The sequence below is a fragment of the Rhopalosiphum padi genome, chromosome 3 (assembly GCF_020882245.1).
Source record: "Rhopalosiphum padi isolate XX-2018 chromosome 3, ASM2088224v1, whole genome shotgun sequence".
In the NCBI taxonomy this organism is placed as follows: domain Eukaryota; kingdom Metazoa; phylum Arthropoda; class Insecta; order Hemiptera; family Aphididae; genus Rhopalosiphum; species Rhopalosiphum padi.
The window spans coordinates 44,570,858-44,585,419 of NC_083599.1; the positions used below are offsets into that span (position 1 = coordinate 44,570,858).

General features: G+C 25.9%; 1 protein-coding gene across 1 annotated transcript; it reads left to right on the plus strand.

Moving 5' to 3' along the window:
• The first annotated feature begins 1,461 nt into the window (after nt 1-1,461).
• LOC132927802 (uncharacterized) lies at nt 1,462-10,656 on the plus strand. The gene is made up of 3 exons (XM_060992390.1): nt 1,462-1,911; nt 8,204-8,410; nt 8,484-10,656. The coding sequence occupies exons 2-3, from the start codon at nt 8,227-8,229 to the stop codon at nt 9,530-9,532; spliced, it is 1,233 nt and encodes a 410-aa protein (XP_060848373.1). The 5' UTR covers nt 1,462-1,911; nt 8,204-8,226; the 3' UTR covers nt 9,533-10,656.
• Nucleotides 10,657-14,562: the final 3,906 nt, after the last annotated feature.

Consider the following 14,562-nt stretch of genomic DNA (forward strand, 5'->3'; position numbering starts at 1 on the left):
ATTATTTAAACTGTGAGTGTATAAAAAAATATTCTATTGATTATGATATGAAAAACATTGAAGAGCACACTAAGTGCTGAAATACTACTACAAATAACTATTTGTGTTATTTATATTACCTTTGGTTGATCCACATTATAATCCTCTTACAATAAAGAACTAAATATATATCACCATAGCTAGAAATAGTTGATACTAGATCATCTTCATTAAATTCTAAATTCTAATCAATTATTGTTAAAGTAAATGGTATTACAGTATTGCATTTTCTTTATCTAGCTCCGTATCGATAATGTCTATCATTTTGCTACATTTCATTAATTGACCTTTTCTTGAATGTATTAGGAAATAATGTTGGAATATAGACAGGACTATGTGGATTTTTAGAATTATGATGCAATTTTAAAATGAAAACACATGGGATAATTATTTCACCACTAGGATTTTTGATTAATCATCAATTCTTATGTCCACAACTCGGGCCCCACTAACAAACATTTAAGAAATAATTTATCATTCGATACAGTATCAAATTATAGAAATTAAAATACCACAATTATATTGATAATATGAATACTAATGAAGGCAAATAATTTCTTGCATAAATATATATTAATTTTTAGATGAAATGTTTCCAACAAAATGAACACTGCACACAACATCATGTATTTTAGGTTGCCACGGTGATCCATCAATACTAAGTACAACAATTTTTATACATTAAAAATAAGTAAATAAAAGTCATAAACATACTTGATTCGTTCAATACTATTTATTCATTTCGCTTCTAATTATTTTTCATAATTTCTATTTGGAAAGCTGAATAATTTATGTCCTGTTTGATAGGTGACAGCAGTACACAACACATTTTATATTTATTTTTGTTATTCATTATGATTTTTAAATAATAATAAAATAAATGAAATTACTAGTAAGTAAAACTAATAAGTACAATATACAAATTACTTTTAGTTAGCTACTTTGGTATCAAAATAAAGAGAATAGATACTGAATAAAAGATGATAATTGATATTAAATAATACCCATGTTATTGTATACGATTTTTATCACAAATTATTATCAAGTAGAATATTGTATTTAATAGTCTATAATCTAGTCAATATAATCATTAAATATTATATTATTATATTAATTTATTAGCATTAAAAAAAAAATAGCCACCGTAAAAATATATATTAATTGAATTTGTATTAATGCGTTTTGAAGTTCCCTCATATTTGTCCAAGAAGCGCTACCGTACAGCTTGCATAGCGTCTACAATTGTAGTCGTGATAAAAATCACAATCCTAAATTCCGTATTATTATGTTTCTTTGCGTTATTGTTGTTGCAGTTGTTGTTTGTATACTATAATTTAACGCCACGGCGGATGCAACACTGCTACAACAAGTTGCCGTTTGTCGACACCAGCTCGCTGCAGTCGTACGATGCCGTACAAAAAACCGTAGGGCGTTGGCCGTATTACGTTTGTTTCACTTTCCGTGTGGCGTCTTCTCAGAGAATAGTTAATAAAATATCCAAATCTATCGTCTTTGGTGAAAACATCGACTCGGAACACTTTCCACCCACTGGCTGCAGCTACTCCGTTACTCTACTATAAACAAAAAAATAGCGTCAACACTGTTAACAAACCACCGACTACCGCGCCCGGGTCGCGTCCATTTCCAGGTATAACAAAATCAATAAGTATCACTCCTTTGTCCGTGCCCCGTTGCCGTTTCGATCGTCCCACTCGTCCAGATTCACCGCACTGTGACTCGTCTTCGCAGTCGATTGCTGCTCACTGTTTTTTCATCCGCACCAATTCACAGAAAAGTTATCGTCGACGCCGTTGGAATACGAAAAATACTTTACCGCGGTCATTGCACTGTCATCTTTCAGTTTTTGCAAAGGTACCTGTTTGCCATCGTTGTTATTATAATATTATGATATATTGATGTGTTTATTCAATAGTTTTATAATTATTATGAGTGTCATCAGGACCACTCATCCTGTTCGTCTCTTTCGTTATTGGCGTGTCTGTTTAGTCGAAAAAGTGTCTCTGTTTAAATGGCTGCCGCTACGGCGGAAGGTGGTCTCGACTCGATAGCCAATATCTTTGAAGTTCCTAAACCTGAAATGCCCCCCCCCCCACATGCCTGTATAATTTTCAATTATACATTTTTTTTTGTGCTTCTGCCTACTTTTTAATCAGTTATCACTAATTATTGTATTATACCATTGGTGGCTAAACGTCAAAAAACAGTTCCGAAGACATTTCTTCGTCATCACAACATTCGCAAAACCACACCGATATCTGGAAACTACAAAACTAATACAATTATCAACGCGTTCGTTTTATCGTAGGTATTATTTATACCCAGATTTTCCTTATTATTTATTAATAAGTATTAATAATCGACAATAATATCCGATCCCGTTGTCACTAATATATATCGGCACTTGATTGTAGTATTACGTTCGTATTGACGTGGCCCATGCATCATAAAATCGAAAATTTTACTCAAGTATCCTTATGACGATGGAATCATCATCTTGTATTCGATTGAACTTCAAAATTTTACACCTCCAAAATCTAAATATCTGCTGTTGCAAATAGGTCTCGTTAATGACCATATTTAATTTGATAATATGGTTCTATAAGAAATTAATAATTACTTATGTAAACGTGTGAAAATTAGGGTTTAAAAATCAAATTAACTGCATTATTAATAAGAGTAACTGAAATCATAGAACTGTGACTTAATACGTATACAGATTACAAAAGTTATTTTTTTAAATTGAGGACTTAAAAAAGTGACAAAAATTGGTTATGAAGATTAACGATTAAGGTAACATCATCTAAAAATTTTGAAGATAAAAAATCTATAATATCTACTTGATATTATCTAGGTATAAAAAGTGCATAGTGAAATTTATAATTATGAATATTTATTGTTATTACATTATAATGTGGTTACCTACCTAATACTTTTTTAATATAATAAATAACATTGATTTCAGTTATAGTATTACTGTTTTAGTAATTTTATTTCTTTATTATTTTAATATTTTGTATCTATAATAAATATAAAAGGTTATTTTTATGAATTGACAGAACTAATAATAAATTGAGTAGATGAGATTTGAATATTATTTATCTAATTAGTTAAAATAATACTTAAATTATAGATAATGATGAGGGGGTGCTTTGAGAGGACTTACTCTAATACTATACCCACCAAAAAAAAAAAAATTTTATCTAATACCTAATTATTTATATGTATATATTATTATATAATGTATTCAATGTTTATGAGTGGAGCGATGAATATATTAATTTTACAATGATGTTTATTGGTTTTTTTTAATATCTGTGTACTTTAAAAGCAGTCAATAAAATGCTTCTATTTTCAATACTGGGGGTGGTTTTAGATAGAAAATTATATCTAGTTTGAATAAAAATTAAAAATTTCAAATATTTTTCAAAATAATCAAGAAAAACAAACAATTAAGAAGAACAGAAATTTTAATGCACGTTAAATTTTTGACAAAATCAATTTTATTTTTTTGATGTAACTCAAAAACACAAAACTATAGATGCTTGAAATTTTAACCAAATTTCAGAATTGTATCAATTTCTATAAACCGTTAAAATTTTATAAACGTAGATTAAAAATTATTAACTAATAAGAAACACTTACAAATATAATACAATGATTTTTATAATTTGTTTTTTTTCTGTATAAACATCAAGAAAAATAACAAGTTACAATATTTTTATTAGAATTTAATTATATTTTATATTATGAATTAATACATAAAAATTTTTGTTTTTTTACATTTTAAAATTTAATAGAATGATCCAAGTTTTTCAGCATAGAAGAAACATACAAGAGACAATTTTATCGAAAAACTAAATTACATTTTTATGGCCCTTTAAAGTTCAAATTGTTATGACATTGAATGTTCACCACAGTCAAATAATTAAAATTTCTCAAACGATTTTTGTTTTTTGTTGTAAATTAAAAATGAATAAACTGAAAACGGGGTACCTGAAACATTTATCAAATGTTTATATGTTCATTTTCTAAACATGGTATAATTTTCAAAATATTTTGACACATATAATTATATAAAGACATATGAAATATACAATTTTTTTTTATTAAATGATAATTACCTAAATAATATTAGCTGGGTTAAAGTTTTTGAAAATTGAATAGAAGATCCCATATAAGTTGTTCTTGTATCTGTATAAAATTATAAAAAGATTTATACATATTTTTTTTTATATACATTTTAAGTTTAGATTTTTACAAAATTACAAAAATTTACAAACTACAAGTATTTTGTAGTAAACAATTTATAAAATCTACAAATTTTATAAGTAAGGTTCAAAATTAAAATACAATGTTCTTCTTAAGTAGTTTATACTGGAACTAAGATACCTGAAAAATATATTCTCACAACTATTTTTATTAGACATTTTAATTTAAAAAAAACATTATTTCTTGTTACTTTGCTATATGCAATGTTGTTTTTAAAATATGTAGATTAATTTTAACATATTATCTATTAATTGTATCTATTCATTCTGTTTTACAGTATTTATAGTAAGGTATTACTATTGTTAATTCCAAAGCTCATAACGATAATATGATATTAATATGTATTATTATAATAAATAAATACTAATATCTTAAATTCAATGTACAATTGATAATATACAACATTTTAGTACACAACACTTATTGCTTGGTAAATTTTTTGAATTTATGGGGATAAATAATATCTAAATTTAATTTGTAATTGGTAGTTTTAATTTTATAATGTTTTTTTTTTTATCACATAATGATTATTGATAAATTTAATTAATTTGCAAAAGACTTCTGTAACATTTTATGATGAAATATTAATGTTTGATTTTAAAAGAAAATGTGCTATTTCATCAATGAATTTAATACTTCTATGCAAAAAAATGTTTATTCAATATTCTACGTTTATACTTTTACATTTAGAGAGAATTATTACACCTCACATCGTTATGAATAGGGAACGGATTTATATGTAATAAAAATATAAAAATATGTATATATATATGGAAGTATAATTTATAAAATATGTGGGAAAAAAATTTAATTAAAAAAAAATACAATTCAAATTATTAAAATATCAAAATGATTTGTTGCATTGAATTATTACAATTTCTTTTAAATGATTGTTCCACATCAACCGATGTAATTGGAGCATATTTGAAACGCATAATATCAGAAGGCGATAATTCCAAATTTTTAGAAGAGTGTCTGCCACTCATTATATCATTGATTGTCTTAAAATCAATATAGCCTGGATTTTTTTCTGTAACGGCATGAATTTTATTTTTTACAACATCTCCTATTGGTCTGCTTACGAGTAATTTTTCAATTGCTGATTCAACAATTTGCATACTATCATTTAAGGACATATTTTTTGTTTCTAATTTTGTAATTGTATGTGCAATAAAACTAAAATTCACTGAGATGAAAATTAAATTATTTTTCAATGTTTCATTTTGCATAATATTTTGAGCTTTTCCAATAGCGATAGAAGTTTCTGGATCTAATTTTGAAATAATTTCTTGTATTTTCGAAACGTGTTCACAATAATATTGAGCAGCTACCAACCATATATGTGACCCACCTAGTAATTATGGGTTCGGGTGGTAGAGAAAGATCAGGGTATAATTCTTTAAAAATTGTGGTACGACTAGAAGCTTTCAAAAAAATTTTTTTTGCATTAGCTAGGAGAGAATCGACAATAGGGTATTCTGCTCTGATTGTCTCTGCCATACGATGAAAACCATGCGCTAAACATGTAAAATGTATTAATTTTGGATAAAAAATTTTTTTAATATTTAATGTTTTATTTAGTGTTTTACTCCACTCGGCCAGAGTAAATTTATAGTCATTAAACAGTTTTGCTATTGTCTGATGATTTGATTTTTCAATTTTTTCACAGTTAAGTATTGAATTACTAGGCTCATCGCATAATTTGCCTATAACTACATTCCCAATGTACCTCCCCTCTACGTCTGTCGTTTCATCGATGGACACCCAAATGGGCCCATCTTGAATCTCACCTCGAATTGAAGAAAGTTTTTCATCTGGAATATTTTGACCGGTATATTTTTCCAAAAACATTTTGAAATCAAAATTTTGTAATTTAAATAATGGTATATCTGAAAAAATTAGTGCAAGACAAATTCAGTATACAAAATGGACTTACTATTACTAGATGTAGGTGTTGACGAGTAAAAGCTTTGTTTAAATTTTTCTTTACGTTGTATGCTTTCTTTATGTTTTCGTGTTGCAATGTGTTGTATAATTAAAGACCACTGAGCTGTTGATACTGGTTTTTCACACGCGACACAGTAGAACTTGACCATCGCTTTTAAATGTCTCGTTTGGAAATTCATTAATGTTCTGAGAAAGTTTGGACGAAATAGTTTTACTAATTTTTGAAATTTGTGTAGGTATGTATTACGATTACAGCCAAACACTAACTATAAAAATCTACTGCTATCGCCTGTCGACCGTATATAATTGTATATTATATTAAGATATCTATTATATCTATATGAAAATTATAAAATAATGACTATAAAACTAAAGATAACTACTAAATATTTGCTCCACGTGATCGTCACAGTTCATAATGGCTGTTTTTGTCCACTGCAACATGGCTTGAAAACGTATGAACGATGAAATGATAAAATATGTTTAAAAATATTTACAAATTAGTGAAATATGTAAAATAAAAGTAGCATCATTTTAATAGAAATGATTATTTAAATCATGAACATTTCTTATAGATTCTTAAATATCTTGTTTTAATAAAAATATTCATTTTCATATAAATCCGTTCCCTAGTTATGAAATAAAAAAATGAAATAACAACAAACATTTTTAGATTCTGGTAAAAGTAATTTGTTTTTAAAAGTTTTAATTTTTTATTTATTTCCAGTTTTGTGGCAAATAAATGACATAATACTTTGCTTCTCTTTATAAATTATTTTTTAATTTTAGCCTAACACTTAAGTCATAGGTTTATATGGTTATTTTTCTAAATCAAAAAGTAAATGAATTATTAACATTCAATACTAAATAAAATCAAAGGTACAATTCCACTACCTAATAAATATTATTATTTAATATTTCAATTATGGAATTTATAGTCAACAAAAATAATAAATATTTTATTTTGCTCATTTTTGAGTTTCTGACTATATTCATAATACTTTCTGTTCGCCAATGGAACCAACACAACTCTTTACTGTACAATTTATTAGAGTAGATTAAAATAACTAAATATTGCATAAATTTGTAATTTGTAATGATATAAAACATAATATTATCATTAGATCTGTCCATTTGATTGCCATTATGAAAAAAATGTTAAAGGTACTTAATTCCAAATACTTATTTGGAACAATTTAATTAAAATTGCTAGATTTTCTAAACTAAATTTAGCAAGTACCTATAGTTTTAAAATTTTGGATTCAGTTGAGAGGTACATGAAAATTTATTGTTCTTAATTTATTAGTTGATATTGTGAATCTAATAATTTAGAATACAATTTATATGGCGTTTTATATAAAATCGAAATAATTTTCAAATTTAATTTTGGGAGAATATAGGTAATATATATTTCTGTAATATTGATAGATATTTAATTTTTAATAATATGGGTGCAAATTAAATATTATACAATTGTAAAGTATTACTGTACCTCAAAATTAAAAAAAAAAGTAGGACTAGAAAATTCAGATAAATAATTTTTTTAACTGATCTGATAATAATGCTATAATAATTTTGAAAAAAAACTTTTTGATTATTAAAACTGTGAAAACTAATTAAAAAAAAATATTTGACCTAAATATGTTTTCCTTTATTTTTATGATAAATGTTCCTAGTTATTTTCTGATTTAATCAAGGATTTAAATTAACAATTAGATATAATAATATAAAAATCAACTGTAACATTTATATTGTTTTTTAACTATAATTTTATTCTAGACTGATTTTTCAGTAGAAGCGTGGTAATTGTTATCCATTTGACATACAAAATTATATAATTTTTCAATTATTTTTTATTACTTTTGTAAAATTAAGTTTACAAAATAGTAATTAAAAAATTAAGTTATATATTATTAATAATTTTTAGATAAGAAAAGTAATCATTCCGAAATGAGTCAACCTCAACCAGAAAAAAAAAATCCAGTTAATTTCCATATTAGGAATTCAGTGCCCAGAACAAAATGCGATGTAATATTTGAACCTCAACCTTTTTTCAAAAAGATATATTCAGTTCTTGAACCGATGGTTATATATTGTGAATCAAAAGTTAAACTTGAAAATGAACAATCACAAGGTACAGACCAAATAAAAAATAATATATTTTGAAGTTCTTAAATGAAATAACAATTTATTTTTTCTGTTTTCAGAACACACTCAGCTTATAGTTCAATTTACGGTGCCACTATTAATACGAAAAATGTTTAATTGCAAAACAAACAATTACCGATTGCAGATCCGATTTGGAGAACAGCTGGAAGGGAAGAGAGATGTATTAGATAAATTACCAGGACTAACAAGGATAACTGTCAATTCAAAGATATCATCCAGCTCCAAAACAAGCCCTATAAATTATCAATGTACCTATTTAGTCGAAAACAATCATATTTCAGTATTGTGGCTAATTTCTAAAAAACCATATTACATGATGATAGATATTGTAGAGATTGTCTCGGTTAAGGAATTGGTGGAACGCGTACAATTTAACAATAGACTATATTCTGCTAACCTAAATACAAAAGCTAAGGCCATAGAATTGATGAAAAGTTCAGTTACAGAAATTCTTGATTCAACGTCCTTTAAGTTTATATTATTGTGTCCAATATCCAAATTAAAAATGAAATTACCAACAAGATCTCTGAAATGTAGTCATTTACAATGTTTTGATCTGTTTACATTCATTTTACTGAATAAGGTAAATCAAAAATGGATATGCCCGATTTGTAAGATACCCATTATAATCGGTGAATTGAGAATAGATTCATTTCTTTTGGATATTGTCAATAATTCAACTCTTCCTGAAAATTGCTTTGAAATAACATTACATGCCAATGGTGAATGGGTACCATGTATAGAAGAGGCAATGGATGGTATTGAGCACAATCAAAGTGAATCTGACAACGAATATTCAGAAAATACCATTGTTCTTAAGGATTTGGATGATCCCAATTTTGAAATTGGCCTCGATAAAAATAACTTTGATGAAGATGAAGAAGAACCTGAAGAAAAACCTGAAGAAAAACCTGATGTAAAACCTGAAGAAAAACCTGATGTAAAACCTGAAGAAAAACCTATCTTACCAATAACAAATGGTTTGAATCCTAGTGAACCAATGTTTGTTGATCTGACCATAGATGATACAGACATTAATGAAGAACCGCTTACTAAAATCATTAAAACAGAAAATGCTGATGAATAAAATCAACCATGATATGCAATTTTAAATTTAGTACAAATAATAATTTAACTTTTTAATATTAATGTAAATATAATAATATATAGAATTTAGACGCCTTTACTAATCTATCAATAACGTCAGTGGCATTTCCAGAACTTTCTTTTTCTTTTTATAGGGAAGTATAAAGTATAAAAAAAAAAAAATATTTTGAATTTTGTATGGTCCTTATTGTAGTTATACATTTTATTACTCTGATTATAATATAGAAGTTAAAATGTGTAAATATTTACACATATATTATATACATATTTACATTTATATGTGATTAGTTTATTACTGTTATTAGTTATATTATCTATACCAGGGGTGGCCAACCAGTCGATCGCGACGCCCTTTCGTATTTTCTTGAATTTTTGAATTTTTTCAGTAAATTTGTAGATCTTTATATCAACAAATATAAAAATTATACTTAGAAAATGCAATATATAACTATGAAAAACGAGATTATACACAGATATCGAATAAAAGAAGTGTAACACGCATGTACATATATAATATACATATTTTTTTTTATTGACAACTTTTTTTTTTTTGGTCGATCGCGATAATCTAGAAAATCTCGGATGTCGATCGCAAGTCTATTAAAGTTGGCCACCCCTGATCTATACTATGTAGAGTAGGTTGCGGTAGTTTATACCTACTGGCTACTGCTTACAATTAGTTGAATACAATATCTTACTTAAATCTTAGATTTAATTTTTAGTTGTATAGTAATGACAGGTTGGCATCACAATTTGCGTGAACGATCATTAGATTTAATCCAAACCAAAAAAACTGTTTAAAAACAATAAAAATAATTTTTATAGAAATAATAACCGACGATACAAATTAAATTTTAATTTTAATTTTAAATTAGATATTCATTGTGTTTTATTGTACAATTTTATATTAATAATAATTATAATATTTGAATGTTAAGCAATTTTTTTTTAGCATTTATCAGTTGTGAGAGATCTGTCCAGGACAACTTATAATTAACTGTACATATCAATCGAATAATTATGGTAAAACTTATTATATTATGATATGTACAGAAGAACATAAAACAATATATTGCAGGTTATGACTTTTCTTTAAAAAATCTACACTTGTTTGTATACCTTTATCCTTTATAATAAAATTTAAATACTTATTGATATTTGTAGATTTTATTTTCACTAAAATCCACAATCCACATTTTTTTTTTTAACATTATGCAGTCTATTGTTGTGTTTTGTCAATCAGAATACAGGTCAAAACTAGAAAATGATATTTTCCTTGCTGATTTATATATTATTTATTTATTCATATATTCCTTTCTGTTTCATATTTATAAATTAATTATCAAAACTTAAGTTGGTATTAAATTTTAGATATTTAGTCATTTTAATATGGTCCATTTTTAAGACCCCCTCCTAATTTGGAATTTTCACTAACCTAGTGTGCATCGTTTATACAAGAATGTGTAAAAGTCCTTTCGTTTGTGCACTATTATTTTTGGATTTATAGCAAAAATAGGTTTTATCGGAGGAGAGGTAAAAATAATAAATTACTGCTGATTAGAAATTTTGAAATCTATTGCACCATTAGAGGCAAGTGTGTAACGCTCCAACACTTAGCAAAAACTATAATATATAGTAGGTTATGGAAATTATCTTGTTAGTTACATAATAATATATTTTAAGTAGAAGTATTCATTAAAACAATACCAGTCATCAAAAAGTATTTTATTGTCATATGGATGTGATTGTGTTTACAAATTATAAAAAATAATATTTTTCGAAGTATTTTAATTTTCAAGCTTTTGTACGGTTTCTAGTAATGGAAGATGATAAACAAAATTATATATGTAAATTACATTTATTTATATATTAAAATGATTTGACAAAAAGATTTTATTATTTTTTTGAAATTCAATATAATATTATTCGCGGAGACTTGAAACTTTTTTTATCATAATAAACATATTTTTTGTATTTATCAAAAACAAAATCGGGGCCAACTTTAAATTCATTCTGTACCGAGACTCTCAACTTAAAGGCTTAGGCGAATTTTGTACGCCCAGCATGATATGTTGTATATATTAAAAAATTGTAAATCAAAATTAAATTAATTTACCAAATTGATAAGTTTTTAATTTTTATTATATAACATAAAAATATTTAAAATTATGATGCAATTTTAAAATGAAAATACATGGGATAATTATTTCACCACTAGGATTTCTGATTAATCATCAATTCTCATGTCCACAACTCTGACCGCACTAACAGACATTTAAGAAATAATTTATCATTCCATATAGTATCAAACTATAGAAACTGAAGGATCACGATTATATTAATAAAAATTTGATTGATAATATTAATACAAATGAATATAAATAATTTCTTGCATGAATATATATTATAATTTATATTGTTTTTAATATATTTATTAATTTCATACAATTTAAATAAGGTGATACTGTACTGTTATAACAAATCTCAGTTTAATTTAATTTATAAAATCAACATACATCTCAAGAAAATGAAATAACAAATGATAATTCTATTAATTCAATTACTACTAACCAATCATTTTCAGTCAAAACAATTGTAGAATTTTTATATAAAAAAAGATTTTAATGAATCCCATGAATATGAAAGAAACATTAGTAGACAATATTATAATATTTGGTACATGGCCAGGACATTTAAATAATGAAAGTATTAAAATATAAATAATGCATCATAATAATCAAATTGAAAATTATAACTTTCCTTTAGCTGAATGAAGCAGAAAGTTTTCAAAAGTTTATTATTACTGTATTATTATTAATATTTAAAGAATTATTTGGCCTTGGTTTATATATTCTATTATTAATAATAGTGTTTATTGCATTTACTGCAAATTATTTATTTAAAAAATCAAATAATCAATTTATTAATGAGTAACATTTAGCTTTTTATAGTATCTAAATATGAGTTAAATCAATGCAATTTAAATTATTGCCGAAATTAATTTTAGATTTTAAAAGTGGACCCCTCAATTATATACAAGACACATTTTATGAATCAGAAAAGAAATGGTAATATGCTGCTCTATTAGTCAATTTTTAGCACAACAATCTTAAACGTTTAAAAGAAATTCTCATTTAATATAACATAATGATTAAGATCATTTTAAGGTTACTGAGTATCCTCTTCTTAGTATAAGAATTTGGAATAATATTGTTGAAATATTTAAATAGGATTGAAAAATCACAAATCAACAATTTAAAACTAGTCCATTATTTAGATTTTAGGGAATTGAATTTGAAATGAGTTGATTACGTAAATAATAGAAAATATTAACTGAAGGACAGGAACAAATAATCCTACAATATTTAGAGAAAATGAACTCAGACCCAGCACCAATAGAATTTGACACTTCCACAGGGATAAGAGTAAAAATAGAAATAGATTATGTATTGAGGGAAAAAGTGAGTCATAAACTGAAAGTGAGTGACGAAGGAACTGTTTTAAAAGACCACCAAAATAAGATAGTTTATGTGATAGATAAAAACAAAAAAAACCAAAGGATATGACGTTTTCACCAAAAATAAAATCTAATCATGTCTCCTTGATACTCTATTTACACTTTACAGAAAGCCTACCAGAAACAATAAAATACCATATTGAAAGAGAGGTCTTGGTGAAAAATATACTAGATGGTGATTATACTGTATTCAATTCCCATGCTGCTGGATGGTTTCAAGAAGAGGCAGGATACTCAATAAGGAACACTGCCACTTGGATAATGGACAGAACAGTTTGTGGAGAACAAAAATCGATGGTTTCCTAAACTTATTTAGCATTCTAACACATTATGTTACACATTTTCTATAGACAAATATAGTGTATACCATCAAACTACATTAAAGGGACAATTGAAGAACAATATAGGATTTGTAAACCTACTAGCAGTAGTTTTCAGGTATTCTGAAGAAATGAAATCTTTTCTATTATTCGAAAAAACCATAAGAAACAGAATGGACGAGCACACACCTTTTATAGCTCTAAGCGATTGGCTGCCGAATAATCTTTTTGAACCACCGGTGCTGCTAAATGATGACTACTTTGAGCTCAATGATGCATTGAAATTAATGAAAAGTGCACCCGAGGGTTCTAGATTAAATGTGACTATAAGTTCAGTTAATTTATCTATAATGAAGAAAAGCAATGCTTCTTACAAAAGGGAAGACAATGTTAAGGAATCTTAATGCAGCAGATCGGAAAAGGAAAAATGTAGTATTTGAAGCAGACAATAAACCCTCGAAGTTGATTAGGAGATAAGGAAATTCAATGCAAGTCCCGGAAATTAATCAAAATTTAAAAATTAAAAAAAAAATACCCATACCTCAAAAGCTAGGATAAAAATACTTATACTTTTTTTATCCCCGATTACACTTTAAGATAAAATAACTATTTATAACTAGTAATAATAATAATAGTATATATATTTTATTTTTATCAAAAATTATAATTAGGTAATCATAATTGTATACCTTTATATCAAACAACATAATATAATTCGTACAAAGTTAATTTATGAAATAATCTTTATCGTTACATAACAAACAATACTTTTGGAAGATACATCAATTTAAAAAAAAGGGTGGACAAGTGTGTATCGCTCTGCTGTATACTAAAGATGGAGTAGGTCACTATAATGGATGTGTTAAATTTGAATGCAATGACAAGTATCATTGTATACGAAAAACGATTCTGAACGGAGATGATTTGTCAGTCAATGATAATTAGTAGGATATAATTAATAGGATATTATTATCTATATTTAAATTGTAATATATCGATATTTTACGCGATGTCGTAAAAAATAAAATTTCATAAATCATAAAATTTTTTCTATATTGACGCTTGAATTTTTGTTTTCAATCATTTGAAGAAAAAGTTATGGAGAACTTTGTATTGGGATTCTTAACCTTAGGTATAAATCACAAAAATGTTATGAATTTTCAACTTCAAAAT

What these genes read in the sequence shown, in the direction of transcription:
- LOC132927802 (XM_060992390.1), top strand. Translation starts at nt 8,227, where the DNA reads ATGAGTCAACCTCAACCAGAAAAAAAAAATCCAGTTAATTTCCATATT. An exon ending in TGAAAATGAACAATCACAAG is followed by an intron (nt 8,411 to 8,483) that starts GTACAGACCAAA and finishes TTCTGTTTTCAG; the next exon opens with AACACACTCAGCTTATAGTT.